Source organism: Paramisgurnus dabryanus, chromosome 13, assembly GCF_030506205.2.
Source record: "Paramisgurnus dabryanus chromosome 13, PD_genome_1.1, whole genome shotgun sequence".
Taxonomy (NCBI): domain Eukaryota; kingdom Metazoa; phylum Chordata; class Actinopteri; order Cypriniformes; family Cobitidae; genus Paramisgurnus; species Paramisgurnus dabryanus.
This window is the reverse complement of record NC_133349.1, coordinates 20,072,084-20,096,030: the sequence shown is the minus strand read 5'-3', so window position 1 is coordinate 20,096,030 and position 23,947 is coordinate 20,072,084. Positions and strand designations below refer to the sequence as shown.

The window sequence follows — 23,947 nt, the reverse complement described above, 5'->3', positions numbered from 1 at the left end:
AATAAATGCTTTAACATTGTAAAATTATGCAAAATATATGCTTCCACGCCCGCTGTACGCTCGTCATAAGTACACGCATGCGCAGACTTCCTCCGGAGCCTCGTTTTATTAACTAAAATGAACTTACCTTGCAACATAACCTGCTCCGGAGCAGGTTATCTTCAGAGAGTCAGTTGCTATGGTTACTTACATAACCCGAAAGTTACCTCCGTTTTTGGAACCGAAAGCAGAGGTTATCCGCTTACTTACTCCTAAACTTACCCGGGTAAGCCACATAACCAGCTTTCTGGAATACACCCCTGTATGCGGAAGCATTGTTTTAATTTCCTTTTTAATATTTAAATTATAATTTCCATATTTTTATGTGTTTTTATTTGATACTGTTGTATTTGTTTGTAGTGTTGTATTTTTGATGGACCTGGAGTCTGTAATAAATTATTGAGTCCCCAGATTAGAAATTATGTGTGTACTAACTACTGCATCATCATGCTCAAAGTAAAACAATAAATAATCTCATTATTAAGTACCTAATAAAAAAATCAAATACTTTTGCAGTGTAAAGCACGTGAGCCTATAATATATATATATAATATTTTTTTTGTGTGTGTGTGTGTGTGTGTTAAGCTATATATTTTGCCTGAAGTAGATATTGTGAAAAGGCTTAAATTACACTGAAACTATTTAACAGCTCAGTAACTGTGGTGTTTCAGTGAAAATGCACTCTGCTATATGCAGGTTTTTTTTTCCAATTTAGGCTCGGAAATAAATTCATTTAGCATAATGAGCTTCACTGAGATGCCAAAAAGCCTCTCAAATGTATTTTAGGGAAGTTATAAGTTTTGAGTAAACATTCATATGACCGCAAGCAGCTCCAGGGCTCCACCTGCTGGTGCTATCATAAACTACAGCTAGAAGTCATGTGAAACACTTAAACACTTTAATGGACCCCTCTGCCCCAGTAAAGACACTTGTAATAAAGTAGACAACATCAGCACAGTACATTTCCCTTACAACTGCATCTCCAAATGAACATTGTTTTTTCCTGGAAGATATGGTAAGTTGCATTTCCGGATACAAAATGCATTTACATTGAACAATACTGTCTGAGTGAGATCGGTTATGATTGCTGAAAGTCCAGCTAGGCCTGTACTAATGGCCAGAAGTGCTTGACTCTATCTCAGTAATCCCATTCAGTGTCACTTCTGCCACCCCATTAAATTATAACTAAAGCATCTATCTCTTCATGCATTCTCACTATCTGATTTTGCACGCAGGCAGGATGTCACGTGCGGTACTATGACTTTCATCAGTTGCTTTGCCCTAGTTTGTTCTCTGTGATGTTTCTCTTTCCCTGCTCACTTATCCTGTCAACCCTTTCTCCATTTCACTTTTCTTCATTCACTTTTATCTCCCTTCTTATAGACTCTTTCTCATTCTTTTGCAGGAAGGTAATTAAGAGCTGAGCTGGTAATGGGACTTGGAGGTGCTGATAAGTCTGTTAGCTTTAATTAAAGACATTTACAGGAATGTAAAGACATTTAGCCAGAAGCTAAAGACTATTTCTGATTACATTTCTTAATTCATTTTACTTATCTACTCTCCCTCCTTCACACACACACACACACACACACACACACACACACACACACACACACACACACACACACACACACACACTTCCTATAGTAGAAAGTTCAATATAAGGAACGTGACCCGACGTCTCCATTTTTTGTGTTCTGTCCTCCAAAAACCCACAACAATAAAAAAGACTAAAACATTCAAAAATGCTTTGTCCCGGTTTTTTAATTTATAGAGAATAACAAATAAAATGTTTAGGATATTTTGATCATTGAACTAGAACAGTGGTTCTCTACTCCAGTCCTCGCCCCCCCCCTCCCAGAATGTTTTAGATATCTTCTTATATGAAACACCTGATTCCACTCATTAGGCTCCTTCCAGATTGTTTGAAACTTTCGTTACGTCCCAAACCGCATAATTCCATACTATATAGTAGGCGAAAAGCACTTCTTCTCGAACTCTTTGCCTACTATATAGTATAAAAGTAGGCGGTTTGGGACGCAGTGTTTTCCTTTATTAACACACTTACAAGCTGATGAACTGAATCAGGTGTTTTATATATGGAGACATCTAAAATGTTCTGAGTTGAGAACCACTGAACTAGGAAATGTCCCTGCTTTGCATTTTTAAAATCTGGTCAACTTAGGTACTTGAAAGGCAATTGTTTTCACTCTAAAAAATATTGAACCCAGGGCTGGGTAACTATAGGACAGAACACATTTCTGGGTTAAAATGACCCAAATAATGGGTTGTTTATTGTTAATCATCTATGTTGAAACAACCCAGCAGTTGGGTTAAAACAACCCATTATTTGGGTCACTTTAACCCAGAAATGTGTTCTGTCCTATAGTTACCTAGCCCGGGGTTAAAAACAACCCAATATTTTTTAGAGTGTACCCATATGATCCTTGTGAACACATTGCAAGGCTATATATTCAATGACTGCAGACAGATAAACACACAGACCATAATTTTAAGGCTACTGTACATATATATTAATTTGTTTTCTGTTTTATCTGCCTCAGTATTTTAAAATTCTGCTTCCGTTCTGTGAGTGAGTTGACATTTATTGTGTTTATCAGTTTCTGTCACACGACTGTACCCAACCCCCACGGTCAGGCTTTTTCCTGCCCCGTCCATGAAGTTGAATGCAGAAAAGATGCACACACAAGCATTTAATAATCTCACACATAGGATCACTAAATTCAGTCTTCTGTGTCTGAGGATTATTGTTTTTACTGACATTCTGAATATGTTTCTCTCCAGCACCACCATAAGGATGTATTCTCTTACCGTCATACTTGTTTTTTCTGGTATATGTTTTATCCCTCCTCTCGTTACAGGTACGAACATCTGTTTTTATATTTATGATAGAAACTTGAAATAGAAAGTTCAAACTACTTAAACGTACACAGGCAACTTTTTTACTTAACTTTGTACCTTAGCCGTACTGGGTCAGTACCTTTTACAGAGGTCCTATGTAGCATTAGGCACAGATATGTATACATTTGGTACCAATATGTACCTTTGAGATACTAATATGCACTCTTTAGTACTTGTATGTACCTCTGAGGTATGAACTCTTTGGTGCTAAGCTGTACTTAAAAAGCTGGGGTACATATTTTGACAATTTTTTTCTTACAGTGTATGTTTAAAGATTGTTTTTATAACATAAACTTTGTGTTTTTGCCTAGTATAATGTATTAAAGGTGCAGTGTGTAAATTTTAGCGAAGTCTAGTGGTGAGGTTGCGAATTGCAACCAACGGCTAAGTCCACTGCTCACCCCTTGCTTTTATGATGCATAGAGAAGCTACAGTAGCTGCCACCGGAAAAACATGTCATCGTCGGAGACAACTTAGTAAAAAAGTTTTTCCGTTAAGGGCTTCTGTAGAAACATGGCGGCACAAAATGGCAACTTCCACGTAAGGGGACCCTCTGTGTTTGTAGATAAAACGCCTCATTCTAAGGTAATAAAAACATAACGGTTCATTATAAAAAGGTCTTTATACACCCCTGATAATATAGTTTTGTATATTATTTTGCATTTCTGTCAAGAGATCATTCTAAAAATTACACACTGCACCTTTAAGAGTAGATGATGTTAAAGAACGTTACATTTTCAAGTACAAAACAATTTTTATTGCAATAGGGACTAAAAGTACTTAAAGATGAATCCCTTTTATCTAAGTGTGCCAAAAATGATTTAGGTCTGATAATTGCATTTAACTACCATGAACGCTCTACTTTGCTTCCTAATCCAGCAATTCACATGTAAATCATGCTATATGACATGTTATAATTTAAATGTCATGAGAATGAACTTTCTGTGCATAAAGAAATCTGTTTATTCAGGTGATGTATGGGACAGTGTGATCATGGTACGTGAGGGTGCATCCATCTCCCTATCCTGCTTCAATTCACTGCCTGCATCTTCTGTATTGTTAACTTGGAAAGTGAAGTCAGTGGGAGGGAAACGCTGGTCAAATCTGATTTCAAAAGTCAGCCCTGACTTGAGACGCGTACACATGAGCGTGAAGTTTGAAGGCAGAACTTTTGAGATCACTTCAAATGTCTCGCTCACCTTCAAAGCTGCAACACCTGAACTGTACAACTGTTTGATTGAGCGTGGGGACGGAGAGCAACAGCAGAAGACTGTTCTGCTCACCCTGGTTAAAGGTTGAGTTTAAGCTATTAAGATACCACACCAAAATGTTTAAAATCTTAATATGCCTGAAATCTGAAAGCCTTTTCTCCCTCTCTGTCTTAGTAACAGTCACACCTACACCCCCCGTCATGTTGGACAGAACTTTAAGATTGACAGCTCAGGTGTCTCCCCCCTCTGTGGACATTCGGGGAACGTGGGTGTCTCCCTCGGGCAAAGAGCTATACACTGAGATCACCCGCGCCACGGGAAGTCTGCTCAGCAAGCTGCCTATCATCACAAGTATAGACAGTGGAGTCTATACCTGCAGAATCAGTGTCCATGGTAACAGTGGCACATATGTCTCAGAGCACAGTGTCAATGTGACAGTGAACGGTGAGATTTGGAGATATCTTTTGACAGCATACAAGTAATAGATGTTGCCCACAAAATGTTACCATTTATAACACAGTTTGAACACTTATAGAAAAAAATGGATGTTCAAAAAATTGTCCCAAGCTGTCACTGGGGCAGTACTCTTTTAAAAGGTCATAATATGGTACAGCTTTAGAAACCTTTGGTACCATACCAGTGTGTACCAATACATTTCTCTGGCCAATATGTTTTTGTAGAAAGTACTGTAAGGCTTAATTAAATATATATTTGAATTTAAACAAATTATTTATAGGTTTAACCTATATCAACATATATTTTAAAATATATTTCAAGGGCAAGCTGCACTACTTCCTGAACTTCAGCCAGCCCCTTGTTTCCTGTCTGCCATTATTGGACAAACTGATTAATCCAGGTGTGTCTGATTATTGTTGTTGTAACTACTGAGGTCAGGCACAGCTGGATTAATCAGTTTGTCCAATAATGGCAGACAGGAAACAAGGAGCTGGCTGAAGTTCAGGAAGTAGTGCAGCTATGCATAAAGCCTATTACAACCCTTACGGTAAGAAATGTATTCTTTACCAAAATATATTTTAAATTATGCTAAATACAAGTTTATTGAATATATAAGTTAAAAAGATTTTTATTTAACTGTCGCTGTCCTGTATACGGGACACCTGGGTTTATTTCAATATTTCGATGTAAATTTTAATTTATCATGGCAAACTATCGATAGAAAGGTATAAGCCTATAGAATACATATTTCAACAGTATTTTATAAAATAAATTTTAATGGGAGAGTAATTGATTTATTTAACATTTATATCCTGCTAAACGTCACCGTCCCGCCAGCGGGAGCCTTCATTTACTACAGTGTTTTGCATTTTCTAAAATGCCAGGGGTCCACAGGTGGCCCAATGTTGTTATTATATATTTGTTACACTTCCTATTCTAAACCTAAAAATTTTGACAAACTATATATTATTGGAAACCTTTAAGAGTGTAGTTGTCATATATCATCACCATTTTGGGAAAGAAATGACGTAGTGAGTGTCCGTTTCTAAAAGGTCACGGGCCCACAGCCTTCTTTTTTTTTGCATCTTTATAACACTAAAACCCTATTCTTAACCCAAAAAATATTGATAAACTATATATCACTGGAAAGCTCTCAAAATGTTGTTTTCATATTTCAAGGTCATCAGATGATAGAAGTAATGTAGTGACAGTTTACATAACACCCCCCCCCCAGGAATGCATATTAATTTTATATATTCAGAATGCTGTATTCTAGTATAATCAAAAATGTTAACAAAGTATATCTTTGGAAAGCTTGAATGTAGTTTTCATATTTCGAAACGTTTTAGCAGTAATGATAATGCAATGACAGTAATTTATTAATTTGTGACAAAAGTATGCAGCAAATGTATTTTGTGGCCATATATTGTATATTTTGAAATGTATTTAAAAACATTTTTTTTTTCCATAAGGGATACTCTATAGGTGCAATGGTACTTTTTTAAGAGGTTACTGTCCCAGTGACATCAAGGGTCGATTTTGAAAAAAAATTCACAACAGATCTTTATGGCTATTTAAACATATAAACTAATATTTCAGAAAACAAAACATTTAGTCAACAATATACCTTATACTCATTATCATTCAATTTGAACTTAGTAAAGTTTGAAATCTTAAAAAATAATCTCATTGAAATTAAGTTACAGGTGTGAAGTACAGCCTTCCTGTGAAGAACAGAGAATATCACAACCTCATTATAACGCAAATCTAACTCTTTCTCTGTGTCCCACTCTTTCTTTCAGAGAAGGTGTTTGCTTTTAAAGATATGACACGAGGTAAAAGACTCTATTGTTACTGCAGTATTATGTGTAAAATAGGACCTACCCTATGTGCTGCATTTACCCAAAGCAATTACACTTAACCATTCTCCTTGACAGACCTTTTTAAATACTACACTAAATTATTCTGTATGCTTTTTTATTGAACCACCTAAAACAATTTGATTAACTTAATTTATTTGTTTCAAACAAACATGGCTTGTTCTTCTCATGGTCTGTGTCAGCAAATGTTTAATCGGGGTTATTAAATTTGAGAGAAGAATGTTTCTGAAGAGCTTTCTGTAAGCTTAATAACATAATCCCCATTTCAATGCCTCTCTCATTCTTGATATCTCCCCATATGACTTTGCTCTCAGACTCATGATGTTCTTTTCGCTTGACTGTCTCAAGAACAAAGAATCTGAAGCGACTAGCAGCATAGTGAATTACCATGTGGACTGGATCAGTCCAAATTAATGATATTGTTCATGTATCACAGCCTGTTATTTCACTCTTTTGGCTTCCTCTTTATGTTCTTTTGCCTCTATTTGCACTTTTCAAGCCTTTCAAGCCTCTTTATTCGGTCATTTTACATTTCTTTATAATTTCTCCAATCTTATGTCCTCTGCAGAAACCCTAAGGTCTTTGGCAGCCCTCTCTCATTCATCGGTTACTCTATCCTGCCCTCCTGTCTTGGGTGACTATGTGATGCTTTACTGGGAGCATCATGAACCAAAACTAATATTTAAGTTTGACCGCTGGAGGCGGAGCTACACTAACGAGTCCATGCCCCACCTCCATTTGATAGACCCCACCTCGCTGGCTGCTGCTGGGAACTTCACCTTTCTGTTAAGCCCAGCCCTAAACGATGGAGGATTGTATACATGTGAGGTCTTTCTGGATGACAAGGTTTACAGCCAAGGCAGCAAATTGAGTGTTTTACATGGTAACACTTTTTTTATAATACAGCACATACCATACAGAGATTATTACATAGCGCAAAAGTATTGTTTTCCCATCAGTGTTGTTTCATCTTGGAAAGGTGATGCCCTTAAACTATAAACAACTGAGAAACACAGTCAGTTGTGATTACAAGCATTACAAATATATTTTTTTTACATTCTGCAACTACCACGTGCAAAGAGCCACTCATTATCAGATGTGCACATAAGCATGTTCATTGATTTTTAATGATGCATGTGCCTGCATCGCTGATCTTGTATTTTATTATTGCATTGGCTGTTACATTAATCACAGCAGATCAGCATGCAGGAGTCTATCAATCAGTGTCTCAACTTTCAGTTTTATCTTCTTTTTAATCTCATCACCCTTTGTTCTACTTTAAGTTCTTCTTTATTCTTGCTCAATCCTTTTACTTTCCTCTCTTTTCTTTATATATCTCCCACCTCTTCCTCTAATGTAATGTATTATAGTAGGCCTCATTACAGATCTCATTATGTGCAATTACACCTGCTCGTTGCCGCTGACAACTCTGTGGGTTGTGGCATTACCGTGGTAACGGCTCAGCTCAATTACATCAGGATTGATATGGCCGTGGGTTTGAAGAGACACTGTACATCAGTCACAGTCAACCACGTCTGACCGGCTCCACCTGCTTGCTTAATGAATATAGGTCATTTAACCCTTCACTGACTGTTTTTGCTCTCTAATTATCCATCTATTCATTCATCAGGTTGCACCAAATCATCAAGCTCTTCCCTGGAACTGACCTGTGAGTACTCGGAGCGATCTCAGGTCGACGTGGTAAAGTGGTCTCATGTACAGAACCCCAGTCGCCGTCTGGAAATAAATGCTGTATTGGGCCGCATCACGACCTCCGTACCTTATCCCGTGACCCCTGAGACCGCTGGAGAGTATGCTTGCACTCTTACTCTGAATAATGGAAACTCAGTCAAATACATCTATAATGTTCAGATGTCCAGTACAGGTAAGAATATATACAGTTTAGATCCTGTGGCTATTTACATTTAGTTTGTATGAGATGAGTGTTTTTTAATGTACATGTGTTAAAAGTGCTCTGTACCCTTTGCCAGTTTTATTTGATTTCTCGTTGATTTTGTTACATTTTGTAACTTGCTGTCCTATGAGGTCAGTAAGTGTTTCTCTAATTAGGGCAGTTGCTAAATTTGGGCCCTCATTACCTCTGAGTCCAATGAGTTGACCGTAGTATAAAATAGTAGTCCCCCTCCTCTCATCACAGGGCCTAGGACAATGCTGTCTTGTCACTAACAATGACCCTGCTATCTTAAAATTATCAGTTCTGTTAAATACTCTTATCAAGTTTCCTGCAGCAGGTGTCTGATGTGTGGTAAGTGGTTCACGCACAAGTGTAAGCTTGTGTAATGATGTCAAAAGCACCAAGTTTACAATGGTTTAAATAGATACATTCTTAAAATGTAACTAAAAAGTATCTAAAAAAGTAATTGTGTTGGAGCCAATGGTGTTGGGCAGTGCTACGACATGTGGTGCTTTCGCACTTTCGGCAACCCGAGATCGATTCCCGGCTCGTGGGCATTTGCCGATTCCATACTCCGCTTTCCTCCCTATAATTTCCTGTCCTCTCCTTACTCACTTTTAAATAAAGGCAAAAATTGCCAAAAAATATAACTTAAAGGCGGAGTGCATGGTTTTTGAAAAACACTTTGGAAAAGGGAGTCAGGCCAGGTACCAAAACACACTCGTAGCCAATCAGCAGTAAGGTGCGTGTCTACTATCCGACATCGTTGCCTGGGTTGCGTATGTGTGGGGCAGGACTATCAAAAGAAAGTCCAGATTCTATTGGGGTATTGGGGCGTGTTTGTTTAGGTGATTTCAAATGTCAACATTGGCTTTCAGAGATCATGCACCCCGCCTTTAAAAAAGTAATTGTAATAATGATGCAAATTTTGGTCATGACAACATAACTTTTTAAGTTTAAAAGGATGGTTTACCCAAAAATGAATAAATCATTTACTCACTCTTGTGTTGTTACGAAACTGTATAAATGTTTTTGTTTTTATAAACATGAATGAATATATTTTGAGCAATGTTCGTAATCAAACAGTTTTTGAGACCCATTCACTTCCATAGTATTCTTTTTTCCTATATGGAAGTGAATGGGGCTTACGAAGAGTATGGGTACATTGCTCAAAATATCTTCCTTGCTCATTAGAACAAAGAAATTTATGGTGACTGAATTTTCATCTTTGGGTGATCTATCCCTTTAAATTAAGTCTATCTATTTAGGAACATTTTCACTGTAAAAAAAATGCAGCATGAAGTTTAAACAGCTTAATTATACAAGTCAATTCAACCTACTTTATTGTGATAAGTTGACATAACTTATAAAAACAAGTGGAAATTGTTTAACTTAATTTGTCAAGTTAAAGTAACACAAAATAATAAAATACATGATATCATTTTTAAAGAGTAAATGAATGCAGTTTAAATGCAAATTGTTGTCTTCATTTTTTAAGCTCTTTGAGCAGCACATTTTTCACAATGTGGAAGCTGCAGTACAGTGATGAGTGATTTGTTTTGTTGTTTGAGTGATAGGCTGCATTTTTGTTGTGCTTCATTGAACTCAGTTTTTATAATGCATGACAAGAACATTAAGTTAGTGGAATGATGTAGGTCACTGGTGAGGTCACATACCATAACACAGCTCAATCAAGTGCCAGTCCCCGACCAATCAATTTCATGAAACCCATCTCCATCATAATGGATTATTTAAAACACAGATATTGGGTCTCTGGGGCACGTGGGTGCACAGAATAGACTTTCTACACGTTTCTGGTATTGGAATAGTGTTGTCTCTAAGACAGCAATTAAAAAAATATTTTTGAGGAAGGTGATTCAAAAATGTAAAATTGTGAAGAATTGTACTTGTCGTTCACATTTCATCTCTTCACTAAATTGTTTGATCTGGTTCACAGAATCAGGCTAAATTATTCATTTTTGAATCTTATTCATTGCTACTCCCCGCAGTAAGGTGTAAAGGAGAAATAGAACAGATGTCAAAACATTAAGTGAAAATTATTTAAATGATAAAGAAATATATTAATGTTCTGTTGCTTTAAACTGTAATGTGATAATTGTGGAAACAGTGAGACTCAGACTGATACAGAACAATGAGATTCACTGTTGTATGGATGAGATCATCTCACCATATGCAAAAAATTCAGTCAAAAACATATTTTGTTCATTTTAGTTCCTTTTTGCCTCCATATATGCCTCTATCCATCTTTCAAATACATGCATTTAGGTTTTCAACATTTTTTATTATGCTCATTCATGTCCACCGCCTGTCTGCCATACTTATGCTTTTAATGTTTGTCCATAATGTTTAATGTACCAATGTACTGTTTAATGTACTGTGCTTTTTCCATAAATTTTTTTTAGCGATAACCATTTCTTTCTATTTACTTTTCCTTAAAGCCAGTGTTAGCCCATGTTGTAGTCGTGACTATGCAAGTACAACAGTTTATCCCGGCTCTGCACTGCCACCTGCAGGTAAGCGCATCATTTTAGCTCATCTTAGCACACTTCTCACTCAATTATGTGGAAGTAACCTGGTTTTCCTTGTGCTGTTTTCTCACACTCCTCCCAGCAGACAGTGTTTCAACATCAACCCATGTTACCATCCTCTCATCGCTCCTCTTTCTAATCCCCATGATTGCCGTAGCTGTTGGGGTGTTGCTATGGAGACAGGGTTGTTGCATCACCAGTCGAAGTAAGGCCCTGCATTTGTTATTTTACTCCACAGTCTGTCCATCAAAGTTCTGAATGTCGTCGTGTTGGACGGATAGCAAAACACAATTGATGTGTGTTTGGTGTGAACTAATTCCCTGTGTTTGTTTATGTAGATGTTGAGCAATCACTGTCTTGTCACTCTGGAGAGGTGGAAAACACCTATGAAAATCCTGATGATTTGAGACAGGTGATTGAAACACACAGTGCCTCTTTTTTGCAGTTTCTCTTCTGTTTTATTAAATGATTTTCTTTCAGCTACTTCTTTCTACCTCTCTGTTTATCCATGTGTTTATCTCTCAATGCATATCTGTCTCAGCTCTGTTATTAAATCAGTTTCTTTCTTCTTATTTCTCTCCCTCTTCTAACAGACATCTCCCCAAGGCGCAGTCTACATGGTGAGTTATTGTGGTCCTTCTTGGGCAGAGCAATGAATAATTGTGTGTGTGTGTGTGTGTGTGTGTGTGTGTGTGTGTGTGTGTGTGTGTGTGTGTGTGTGTGTGTGTGTGTGTGTGTGTGTGTGTGTGTGTGTGTGTGTGTGTGTGTGTGTGTGTGTGTGTGTGTGTGTGTGTGTGTGTGTGTGTGTGTGTGTGTGTGTGTGTGTTTTCCAAAAAGCAAGTCTCTATCTGACAGTGTGTGTGTGTGGTGTATGTGTGTGCGTGTGTGTGTGCGTGTGTGTTTGTGTGTGTGTACCTCTCTGTACTGTCACGCTTGCATTAGTGATATTAGCCGCTGCAGAACCAAATCAAACCTCTGCCAGACAATAAATCTGAAACATCTCCGTCCTTTTCATCTTCATACCTTTCTCTTTTTCTCTAGGCTCTAAAGCCAACGGGTGAAATGGATGTATATAAAGAATTAGAAAGGTGAGGAATGATTGGCTCCAGGTCATTCGGGGGACATGGTGCAGGCGTGTCATAGTTCATGTGCTTTTTGTGTATCAGTCACCCAGCTAATGTTCTCCTGACTTCTGTGTATGCCGTTTCATTTCAGATCTAACCAGTGCTGTTCCTGAGCTATTTCAAAACATTCAATGGACAAAACAGCTGTGTATTAAATAAAACAACAAATAAAATGTGTGAGATGTTATTTGTTACTTAGGACTGTGGAATTACTTAACACAAATTATGCACTTTATACCTCTGGTTATAAAGTGCAACAGAGATGCTTACTTGTAGGCTAACCTGGAATTAACACTGGTTGCCCTTTCAAAGAAGCCAATTAATCATTCCCATAGACTTTTGGATTATTGCAAAAAATAAGATCTGTGTTTAACAAAAGTTTATGACACTTAGACGTGTTGTCCAACAAGATAGTCTTCACATATGAGCAATTTTATGAATTTTGAAGTCAAAATTTGGCTTTTATATTTCTAGTAAACAAATTTACACTTCAAAATGTATAAAATATGTATTCATCTGTAAAGATAATGTTGTTAGACAAAACATGTAAGGATCTCTTACTTTTGTTAAACGCAGAGCTTATTTTAGTGATAATTCAAAAGTCATGGAAAAAATGAATGTGCTTTTTTGCGAGATATAACCATGGACTGTAAAAACATGTCCCAATTTCCTGATAACTTCCGGATTGTTATTTGTGTTGTAATAACACTGGCCTTACAAGATAATTTACTTCAGATCTTGAAAATAAATTATAGGAAATAACAAGAACGCAACAAAAACAACTGTATTTTCATAGATTGTGTATCAATAAATGAATGTGTATTTTTAATCAATTTAAATCGTTTAATTTATTAAGTTGAAAATTTACCTACCGTCTGCGACTGCGAGTTCTCCTGTTGAGGACAGCACAAGAGCTCGCTTGCAGATAAAGCTCCACCCACAAGCTCTTCTGATCGTATGGGATTTTTTGTGCTTTTGATGTATGGTAATTTTTGAATTGTGGTAAGAACAGCTGTACTGTAGTATTTTTACGGAAACAATGCATGACAATATTTTTGTGTATATTTTGTGTAATAAACGAATGTTGCAACTAACCAGCCCTGGCTCACACAATATGTGTGTATGCAAATCCGTAATCGTCTTTAAATTAGTTATAATCAAACACACCCACAAAAATCACCGTAACTACCCTAATATGTCTAAGTTAATATATCTCTTTCACTAAAAAATAAAAATAAAAAACATATTAGGGATGTGCATCGATGTATTTAAAAAAGCAACACTCGTCAAACACAATCATTCAAAATATTCTCTATTATCATGAAAATACCTGAAACAATCTGAAGAACAGCGATATAAATATTCCTTTAGACATTTCCTGTTCTTCTGTGGCACAAATGGTGATTCTAAGCGAGAGCGCCCCCTGGCTTTTGGATGTGGCTGCATTTCACCGTAATTCATTCAAATTCATTCATTGAGAAAACGCGCATTTGCCCGATTAATTGTCACAACCCTTATATATATCTCTTTCACTGAGAAGCAAAACTGCACCAAAGTAACGACCTACTTTCCACGATGACGTAGGAAAATACGCCTTGCGTTTTTCGCATTCGCGAATCTCGCGATTGTAGTAGGTGTGAGCCTTGCAAGCCGCCGTAGTTCCTGACCGAGGTGAGAATGGCACTCTGGATGTGGCTCCGGTGCCTTTTCGGGCCCAATTTACAGCGGATCCACCGCTCACCGGACCAGACCCGAGCTGACGGAAGAGCGAGTCGAAGGGTACGCATTCCTCCTTCATCTTAAATTAGAGTCTGACAGTATGATTCTTGTATAAAGTGCGTATCTTCTAAGGTGCTGGCCTGGGCTGTATTATGGTTCAGTCTTATAACCTAACTTACTGGGCTGTCTATCTACACAGCATTTGTAAGCATCATATAAGCGTTAAGAACATTCCGATAGACATAAACATTCAGAAAATACCTAACTTACGATGCCCTAGAAAGATTGGGAGCGCAGTTGTTTTTGAGACACATCCATTCAAAGATGACTTAGCTGCTAACCTAGGTGACATAAGTTGTAGTGGTCGAGTGACAGATGAGCTGACGTTAAACATCTGCGGTATGCAAGACAATTAACTTATGAACTATGGCAATGTTTCTATCGATGCATTGTTTGTTTCTGTTTCGTTTATCAGATGTGTAAGTTAGGTCTTGTTTGAAGTTATTAAATAATGACTGACTGAATTAATATAATCAGCCTCTCTCTGTTTTCAACAATCACACAATGTTTATTAACTGTTATATAGTATGAAAAAAATAGATGTAACCTGGTTTATAAATCTAATTTTTCAACGTATTATTTGTTTCTTTATTCTAGCTTCAACTCCTACTTGTATGTAGCTTTGTGTACTATGACTGTTGGCTAATTGTAGGGCATTTTGAAATTTATTAATTTTGCTAAATAAATAAATGCAATGTAATAATGTAATTAATGGTTAATTCCAAGCAACCAGGGGTTTATTATAGAAACAATAACTTGACATTCTATGATATTTTGTATGACATTTTTTAAAGGGGCATCTAACTAAAAGTCATGTTTTTTTGCACAGGGCTGGAATTATCAGCCCCAAGGTTTGGAAAGGCACACAAACAGCATCCTCGGTTGGGTACGTGTTCACTGTCAATGACACACTTAAATATTCTTACATAAATTTCCCTATGATTATTTTAAAGTTGCTTTGAAACGGAAGTAGCGATTGTCTGGCTGGACTTGAATTCATCCATCGAGAACTAATTGGATTGTTTTAATTTTGGCCATGTTGTTAATTGCTCCAATCTTTTCCTGGACCCTGCCCACCTGCCATACCATATGACATTAACCAGGAGGGGGGGACCCTGGTCCTGGAGGGCCACTGTCTTGCAGAGTTTAGTTCCAAACACACCTGAATTTCATTTCCAAGTAATCCTGAGGACTTTAATTTGATTATTTAGGTGTGTTTAATTCTGCAGGACAGAGGCCCTCCAGGACCAGGGTTCCCCACCCCTGACATAAACAAAGAGAAAAAAAGAGAGCTTGCTTCCAGGAGTGGAGAAGATTTGCGTTTTTGATTTAAGATCATGGGGGCACATTCATTTTTAATTTTTGAAAAATAATGAAGCTCACAGATAATTCATTTGTAAAGTGTTGTTACAAAGTTATTACATGGAATATAAAAAAATTATATAAATTTTCTCTGCCAGAAGCATCCAAGATATTTTTGACAGTTTACGTTTGTCTGCCCTATCTTGTCTTTCAGGCATCTGTACTGTGGTCTCTGTCATACTACAGTTCTCCATTGCTCCTCTGCTATCTCTACAGAAAAGGTAAATCTCTTGAACACTTGGCATCATGCACAGCACCCAACACAACTGACCTATTTGTATGTATGCAAGTGCAATAAAGTTGCAAAAATAATCCACTGTGGCACACCATTGTGTCCCTGAGCAAGACACTTAACCCCTAGTTGCTCCAGAGGCGTGCAACCTCTGACATATATAGCAATTGTAAGTCACTTTGGATAAAAGCATCAGATAAATGAATAATATATCAGGCAATTGTTTTATCTGCATGCTTTCAGCATATATATATGAGCATGTGTGATTGGTTGAGATGCATTGTTATGTTAAACAGGTGTCATATAACATGAGTGCTCATAATGCACTCACAGCAGGGCTTATGTATTTTTAGTCTGGTTCATGAGAGGTATCAGAGATGTCCAGATGGTCTATTGTACTTCTGCTAAGCAGACCTAAGATATACTGATGTCCAAATAAGCTGTTCTGTAGTTTAATCACTGTGCATGAAATACTGAATGTAATGTAAGTACAGAACCAATTCATTTACTGTTTTAAGTGCTGACATGTCTGGTGGTGTGCATGTATTATATTTTTAGCTTTAGTTTAAATGGCTATAACAATAGTTAATTTTTATATTTTTATGTGTTGAAAGAAGATGACATGCTGTGTTTAAAGGATTAGTCAATTTTCTTAAAAAAAAAAAAAAAAAAAGGTTTTTAATCCTTTAAGTTATTTTGGGTTTACTTTTTTCGGGTGTAAAATCTTTGTGAATTTAGAGTGTATGTATTGTTTGTGTTTGGTAAGAGTCACATTTACATTATATTTACATGTAGGTGTTAGGCAGACAAACATGTGCCAAAGGTGCTATGTATTTGTAATAATAAAATATTTGAATTATGTAGATGTAAATGATTAGCAGTAGTGTAATAAATAAGTTACTTATAAGTTATACACAAATAAGTTGTGCACATTGTAATGTTTACAGTGTTGTGTCATTTGTTACTGACCACAAATAATATTGTGTCTGCACTGGCAAATGTTAATATTAACCATAAATATTGTATGTATATCATATTGATGTGAGATCCTGATTAATATAAACTAGATTTATATGTCATAAAGGCAATAGCAATGAGAATAGGATGAAGTCAAAACAACTTTCAGTATTTGAATTCTTGGTTTTAGTGCTTTAGAACAAACTCCTGCCAGAATGTTGAGGATTATCAATACAATGCAACCAGTATAATAATTGTATTTCCTATAGGGTACATCTGCAGTAGTAAACTGGTTCCTCTCAGTCAGTATGTTGGCACAGCGCTGGTTTGTCTCCTGGGAGTGGCCTGTTTGAGAGGTGAGAATGGTTGTGTTATTTCTGTTGAAACTCATTAAATTGTTTTAAGTGTAATGAAATAGGTTTAATTCCTTGTATGATTTATTACAACTTTTTGTAATAAAGTTTGTTATTTTTAGGGTTGGGCCGCTGGAGAAACCCAGAGTACATTCAGTTCATCACCATCCTGGAGGAGACCAGAAAGAACAACACATCCAGCAACAAGGTGAAACTGCAGCCATACGAATGATTCAGCCTGCCGCCATATTGTTTCCAAAACGAGGCAGTGAGGGAAGGGACATCCAGAGCGTGCACTTTTTAAATCTACTGGGATGCTGGTCATTCAGCCATCAAAACAAAGAAAATACATCATTTTACAAATTTCCACAGGACAAAGAACCTCAGAAATCATGGATTGTTCAAATAAGAAGGGACGTGTGACTTAATTTTGAAAAAAATGTCTACATAAAATCTGTGTTGATATGAGCCTGTTGGCTAATCAATAATTTCTAATGTTATAAGCATGCTTACTTTTCTTTAAAACACTAATATATTCCTATAACTAAGTACATATCTCCAATCCGTACAGATTACAAAAAACGCAAGGCATGAATACGTCTCCATTAGGTGTTTAAGCACATTGACCAGAATCAACAAAAGCAGGATCTAAATAACATTTGGACACAACTTTTGGGTTCATAAGTGGTTTTACCTCTAAAAGTACTTGCACAACAAACTATCACATAAATAGCTTGTTATCAAGTCAATCACATGTTAGTCAATGTTCATGTCTTGAAAAAAATATAACAAAGAAAATACATGGGACATACTCTATACAAACTGGAGATGTATGCTTAGTTGTTGTCATACAAGTTTGTATTGTTGCACTATATTTTTTAAAGAAAAGTAAATATGCTTACAACATGAGAGATTAGCGATTAGCTAACAGGCTGATATCCAAAACAGTTATGTACACAATGTGCTATTCTCATCTCAAATAAGGTCATGTGTTTCTTCTAATTTTAACAATCCACGTTTTCTGAGGTTCTTTCTAGTGTGGACATTTGTAAAACATTTTCTGTGTTTTGATGGGTGAATGACCAGCATCCTAATACAAAAAAATAGGTTTAAAGCGTGCGCTCTGGATGTCCATCCCCGACAGCTTAGGTTTGGAATCAAGATGGTGGCAGACTGAATAAATTGTATGTTGTAGAACCCTTCTCATAGTATTACTTAAAATGTAATTAACTCATTACATGGTTTCCTTCATGATATTTTCCCTGCAGAAAAAACTGGCATCCTTCGACTTTGACTTCAAACACTGGCCTGCAGATTTTAGCTGGAAGGAAGTCAGTAGTCCGTAAGTGAAGCCCTTTTTCTCTGTTATGTCATCATTAGATAACCTACTAACTATTATTACTAACATGTAACTGATGTATTTACACACTTCCTCTGTCTGCAGGAAGTCGTCAAAAGGTGGTGTATCACTGCTAAAACCAGAACCCAAACACAGAGGAACAGCAGACACGGTGCTGAGTTCAGTCCGCACGCTGCCATGCCACGTCTTAAGGTAACACTCCTACCATACACACACACACACACACAAAAATAACAAACGACTAAGCTAGAATCAGTTACACTATCAGGGCTGTACTGCACAGCGTTTCATGTAATAGGTTCTTATGCATAATATGTGTTTCCTGTAGTTATCTGATAGCTCATTCGTTCGGTCGGAGAATGCTGTATCCAGGCTCTGTGGGTTTGCTGCAGAAGGCCATGAGACCCATGCTACAGCAGGGCCTAGCTAGGCTTGTAGAAGAGGTAACACGCATATTAAATATATACATTTAAATATACGTAGTATACATAAAATAATCCTTGGTTCTATTCAGTACGACGGTCAACGGAACAAACTGGTGGCTTGTGATGGGAATGAGATCGACACAATGTTTGTGGACCGGAGGAAAGAGGGAGGGCCGAACGGTAAAACTTTGGTAAGAATTACATTTTACATTTATGCATCTGGCAGACGCTTCTGTCCAAATAGTGCATTGCAAGATACATTGTAGAAAGTATGTGTTTAAACCCATGACCTGCTTATGCAATGCTCTGTGACTAAGCTATACAGGTGCACAATTGAATTCAACTTGAATGAGTGAATGTAAAATATATTGAATGTGTGTTTATGACAGGTGATCTGCTGTGAGGGAAACGCAGGGTTTTATGAGGTCGGCTGCATGAACACACCACTGGATGGTAAACCTGTGTGTCTCAGTGTGTTTGCGTTTTATGTTTGAACAATCCTGCACTATTTAAACTCTTTTCTGCGTACAGGTGGATATTCAGTGTTGGGTTGGAATCACCCAGGGTTTGGCGGCAGTACAGTAAGTATCACACTATAGCCCTATTCGGACGGTAATTGTTTCTCATGAGGATGTCTGTAAAAATATATTTGCATGCCTCCTACGCAATAAAGCTCCTGCATTCGGATGAAGATAAAATTACGGTGAAAGTGTGAGTTTATAATTCGAAAGATTGTGCCCATAATTCTCATCATTTCAGTTATGAAAAGTCAATGCTAGCAAAGAAAGACGCATCTCTGGTGCAGAATAAACGCGAAGCACGTGAACATACGGTGCTTTTTAGTGGTCTAAAAGGAAGTGCAGAATGACTTTTACATTGATCTCCTTTTATAAACTCAGAGATCTGGACTTGGACAGCAATTAAATTACCACATAACCTTGATGTTTGACAAAGAACAAAAAATCATTCGAAAAACACAGACATTCAGAATTCGGACAGCTATAAAATCATTAACTACCCCCTTGTAAATGATGAAAATATCTTATGTCCCCACGAGAAACAATAACCGTCCGAATAGGGCTTATGTCATCTGTTCCTCACTGGCTATTGTTTGTGTGTCTGAAATGTCAATTTTTTACTAAATTCTGATTGAATGGGCTGCGTATTTTTATAGTAAAAGATCCTTACCTTGACATAATTCTTAAATATAAAAAGGTTTAAGTTTTTTTTTGGAGAACATTTTACTTTCTCACATGGAGTCTGCCTCACCATCATTATAACTATTTATTTGCACTTTTGTTTTATCAGGGAGTTCCATTTCCTCAAAATGAGGCCAACGCGATGGATGTTGTCATTCAGTTTGCCGTTAACAAACTGGGTTTCCAGTTGAACGACATTGTTGTGTACGCCTGGTCAATAGGAGGATTTACAGGTAAACAGCCACACACTGCAAATATGCAATAGCATCTGGCAGATCCACCTGACCAATCACAAGTCAGAAAACCACTGAATGGCAAAAGTGATTCGATTTCATTCTGTACCTGTCAGCAGCTGTACCTTTTCTCTATCGAACATCACAATAACGTTACTGTATTTCAGCCTGCTGGGCTGTGATGTCATACCTCGAGATCCAGGGTCTGGTTCTAGATGCTTCATTTGATGACCTCTTACCCCTTGCCCTGAAGGTCATGCCAGACAGTTGGAGTAAGTGTTGGGCTTTCTTCATCTCCACTTAAGTGACTGAAAGGTTATAGGACCCAAATGTACTGATGGATGTTCTTCTATTTCGACTCCTGCAGGACCTTTGGTGACTCACACAGTGAGACAGTATGTGAACTTAAATAATGCAGATCAGCTTTGCAAGTAAGTCCTTCTCATTATTAAAATGAACTACTAATTAGTCTTTATTTTGTATTATTGATGGTATTTTCTATTATTTTAAGAGAAAAAAATATCCATGATTTATAAATTGTTTCTTATATACTTGGTTTCTTTATCTTTTCATTGCATTAATACTATAAATTCTAATTTCAGGTACCAGGGCCCTGTGTTACTGATCAGAAGAACTAAAGATGAAATCATCACAACCACGTGAGTTATCCAAGACACAAAAACAAAAGTGTCGGTCAAGTCAAAAACATTATTAATGTGCCATTACTGTTTTCTGACACGTAGGGGTCCAGAAGACATCATGTCCAACAGAGGAAATGATCTGTTGCTCAAACTACTCCAGTACAGGTCTGACCTGATTTCACACCAATCAGTGAATCTGATTTTAATAAGATTTGACTGTGTTTACACACATTTCTTTCTCTATATGTGTTTTAGGTATCCTAAGGTCATGACAGATGAATCTATAAGAGCAGTGAGGCATTGGCTTGCAGCTGGGACACAAATAGAAGGAGGTGTGATTTTAACCATTAAAATAATTATACAGTCATTATGAGTCAGTGTTATATGTGACCCTGCCTGTGAAAACCCAGCTATAGTCATTTATTTTTTGTGATTTACTGTTTGCTACACAAAATCATCCTACATAATGTAAAGAACATTCTGTGAAAATATAACATTGATATCTTTAATATTGACTGAGTAAGGTCATGTCAAAGATGGAAATCATGGTGAAATTCATGGTTGAAAGCAAACTTTGATGCTCCTAATAATTTTATAATTCGACTATGAGACCTTAGCCGGAATTTCAGAGACAAATTGTTTAAGAAGATTGGTTAAAAGGGACATACCATGAAAATCTGACTTTTCATGTTTAAGTGCTATAATTGGGTCCCCAGTGTTTCTATCAACCTAGAAAATGTGAAAAAGATCAACTCAGTAACTTAGTTTTGGTAAACCATTCTATGCAAGCATGTGAAAAATAGGTAATTGAAATTTGGCTCCCCTGGTGATGTCAGAAGGGGATAATACCGCCCCTTAATCTGCAAAATCCAGCCATGACACTGCAATTTAGTGCAGAGATCAGCTTATTTGCATTTTTAAAGGACACACCCAAAAAGGCACATTTTCAATGTGTCAATTCTACTATAATGCTATAAAAAATTATCTATATGGTATTTTGAGCTAAAACTTCACACATGTACTTTGAAAAAAATTCTTGTGAAATGTCCCCTTTAAAATGTTTTCCCATTGCTCTTCAGAATCCGTGTACACCAGTTTTGAGGTGGATGATGATTGGTGCTTGTCTGTGCTGCAGTCCTATCAGTCAGAGAGGGAGATTCTGTTTCCCTGGAGTGTTGGTACGTGCTCCATGTAACTAACTAGTCTCTAGTGTTATTCACATACTAACTCATGTGACTCAGGTCCCACAGTGCAAACATCGACTTAGACTCGTGTTTCAGCAGTGATTCTCATCTGTATGGCTGGCAGCTCTTGTTTTTTTCAGTACTGCCTGGTGTCTAATCTCATCTCTTATGTTTCAGGTGAGGACATGACATTGGAGGGGAGAAGACAGCTCGCTCTATTTCTGGTATGTTAGGAAACAACAAACAAGTGTATCTAGAAATAAACATGCTGTGCTACATAAATTTGGACCTAGAAAGTACTATGCTACTAGATGCACGCACACACTTCATTATAACCATTACAACCTTATTAGCCAGCCCCTAATGGCCCATAATTCTTTGATTAATTGATTGAATGCATTATCTAGCTTAATTTGCAGAATTTTCCAGAACCTCAGAAGTTTTTCCTGATCTGTCAATCGTAGCACAGTAAGTCATCGATCTGGGTACCAACCTTTTCCTTTCTGTCACAGGCACGAAAACACATGAGAAATTTTGAGACGACACATTGCACTCCATTACCCATCACTGAGTTCCAGCGTCCTTGGAGACCATAGAGCAGGGATGTCAAAATCAGTTCATGTAGGGTCAGTGTCCTGCAGAGTTTAGTTCTGACCCTAATCAAACACACCTGATCCAGCTAATCAAGGTCTTCAGGATTACTAGAAATGTCCGGGCAGGTGTGTTGGAGCTGGTTGGATCTAAACTCTCCAGGTCACCGGCCCTTCAGGAACTGAGTTTGACACCTGTGCCATAGAGAAAGACGACCAATGAGATACAGAAGAGAGCGCTTGAGAACAGAGGATAAAGGGAATCACACACCGGTACATTTGAGTCAAGAACAAAGCAGGGAAGCATTAAGTTGCGACTAAGACAAAAGTTTGTTTTCTGTATACATTTAAGGAGATTTTTAAATTATTGGATGGCCTATTTAATGGTTGAGGGTTGGAAATTTGTTGACGCTCCGTTTTGTTGTCATCGTGATGTTAGTTTCAGTGATACGGACTCATCTCTTTTCGATTATGTTTGTCCATTTTATCCTCTATTTTGTGAGCATTGTAATTATGAATATGAAAATGTATCGTAAAATGTCATGAATGTTATATTGCATATTAATATTAAATTAGGGATGCTGTTTTTTTGTGGTCGTGTTCCATATTTTCTGTCACATATGAAATAAAACCTTTAAGTCAGTTTTTTATTTAAAAGTTAAACAATGTGTGATTGTAAATGTTTTTTTGAAACTTAAATCAGTGCCGTTTGTGATTCAACTAAGGTACATTCACATGGCGTGTCAGTGTTAAAGGAAAACACCACTGTTTTTCAATATTTTACCATGTTCTTACCTCAAATTAGACACATAATACATCCCAATCTTTTTTTAATGCATGCACTTAATCTATGTACAGTGCGTCGTGAATGTGTTAGCATTTAGCATAGCCCCATTTATTCCTTAGGATCCAAACAGGGATGGATTTAGAAGCCACCAAACACTTCCATGACAGAAGAGCATTTAGTTTACTTCCATTAATATTACTGTGGCCGAAGTGCTGCAAACTAAGTGCTCTTCTGCCATACAATATAGTTCTCGTTGTTTATCTGCTTAAAAAAATCACGTTTTATTTTGTGCCACCATACCTACTCATGTAACTACTCGTGTAACGGTCTTTAAACAGGAAAAACATGGTTGAACAGTGTTTGGTGGCTTCTAAATTCATCCCTGTTTGGTTCTTAAGGAATGAATGCGGCTAGGCTAAATGCTAACACATTCACGACGTGCTGTACAAAGATTAAAAGTGCACGCACTGAAAAAAGATAGGTATGTATCTATTCGTCTATGTTGAGGTAAGAAAATAGTAAAATATTGAAAAACGGTGGTGTTTTCCTTTAACGTTTCTTGTTTATTTTGAATGGGTGAAGTCACGCATTACCAAACTGAATTGTGGTTCGTCGGCATCGCATCACTAGCGTTGCTCATTGCAGAAGTTTAAATTTCTTAACTTTACAAGCTCCAACACAGGTATCAGCAAATCAGATCGCCTTATGTAAATAACCTAGTGCAGATGCTAGCCAATAACATTTATGCT

General features: G+C 37.1%; 2 protein-coding genes across 3 annotated transcripts; both read left to right on the top strand.

Annotated features, from left to right (window-relative positions):
- The first annotated feature begins 2,767 nt into the window (after positions 1-2,767).
- On the top strand, positions 2,768-12,400 carry g6fl (g6f-like). 2 transcript variants are annotated; one of them, XM_065246120.2, is made up of 12 exons: positions 2,768-2,921; positions 3,932-4,255; positions 4,347-4,616; positions 6,431-6,463; positions 7,077-7,391; positions 8,139-8,393; positions 10,883-10,957; positions 11,058-11,177; positions 11,311-11,384; positions 11,566-11,592; positions 12,014-12,060; positions 12,188-12,400. In XM_065246120.2, the coding sequence occupies exons 1-12, from the start codon at positions 2,831-2,833 to the stop codon at positions 12,207-12,209; spliced, it is 1,653 nt and encodes a 550-aa protein (XP_065102192.2). In that variant the 5' UTR covers positions 2,768-2,830; the 3' UTR covers positions 12,210-12,400. The 2 variants fall into 2 exon arrangements, with proteins under 2 accessions (XP_065102192.2, XP_065102190.2); XM_065246118.2 differs by having other exon boundaries at positions 11,055-11,177.
- Positions 12,401-13,717: 1,317 nt separating this feature from the next.
- abhd16a (abhydrolase domain containing 16A, phospholipase) lies at positions 13,718-22,997 on the top strand. Its single transcript, XM_065245821.2, has 20 exons — positions 13,718-13,875; positions 14,705-14,761; positions 15,392-15,458; positions 16,696-16,782; positions 16,902-16,987; positions 18,048-18,121; positions 18,224-18,331; positions 18,468-18,582; positions 18,654-18,755; positions 18,954-19,017; positions 19,096-19,145; positions 19,873-19,996; positions 20,164-20,268; positions 20,364-20,427; positions 20,599-20,655; positions 20,740-20,802; positions 20,893-20,969; positions 21,717-21,815; positions 21,999-22,045; positions 22,334-22,997. The coding sequence occupies exons 1-20, from the start codon at positions 13,774-13,776 to the stop codon at positions 22,415-22,417; spliced, it is 1,632 nt and encodes a 543-aa protein (XP_065101893.2). The 5' UTR covers positions 13,718-13,773; the 3' UTR covers positions 22,418-22,997.
- The last annotated feature ends 950 nt before the right edge of the window (positions 22,998-23,947 follow it).

What these genes read in the sequence shown, in the direction of transcription:
- g6fl (XM_065246118.2), top strand. Translation starts at nt 2,831, where the DNA reads ATGTTTCTCTCCAGCACCACCATAAGGATGTATTCTCTTACCGTCATA. An exon ending in TTTTAAAGATATGACACGAG is followed by an intron (nt 6,464 to 7,076) that starts GTAAAAGACTCT and finishes TGTCCTCTGCAG; the next exon opens with AAACCCTAAGGTCTTTGGCA. An exon ending in CTCTGCACTGCCACCTGCAG is followed by an intron (nt 10,958 to 11,054) that starts GTAAGCGCATCA and finishes CACTCCTCCCAG; the next exon opens with CAGACAGTGTTTCAACATCA.
- abhd16a (XM_065245821.2), top strand. Translation starts at nt 13,774, where the DNA reads ATGGCACTCTGGATGTGGCTCCGGTGCCTTTTCGGGCCCAATTTACAG. An exon ending in CAAACAGCATCCTCGGTTGG is followed by an intron (nt 14,762 to 15,391) that starts GTACGTGTTCAC and finishes CTTGTCTTTCAG; the next exon opens with GCATCTGTACTGTGGTCTCT. An exon ending in GGTCATGCCAGACAGTTGGA is followed by an intron (nt 20,269 to 20,363) that starts GTAAGTGTTGGG and finishes CGACTCCTGCAG; the next exon opens with GACCTTTGGTGACTCACACA.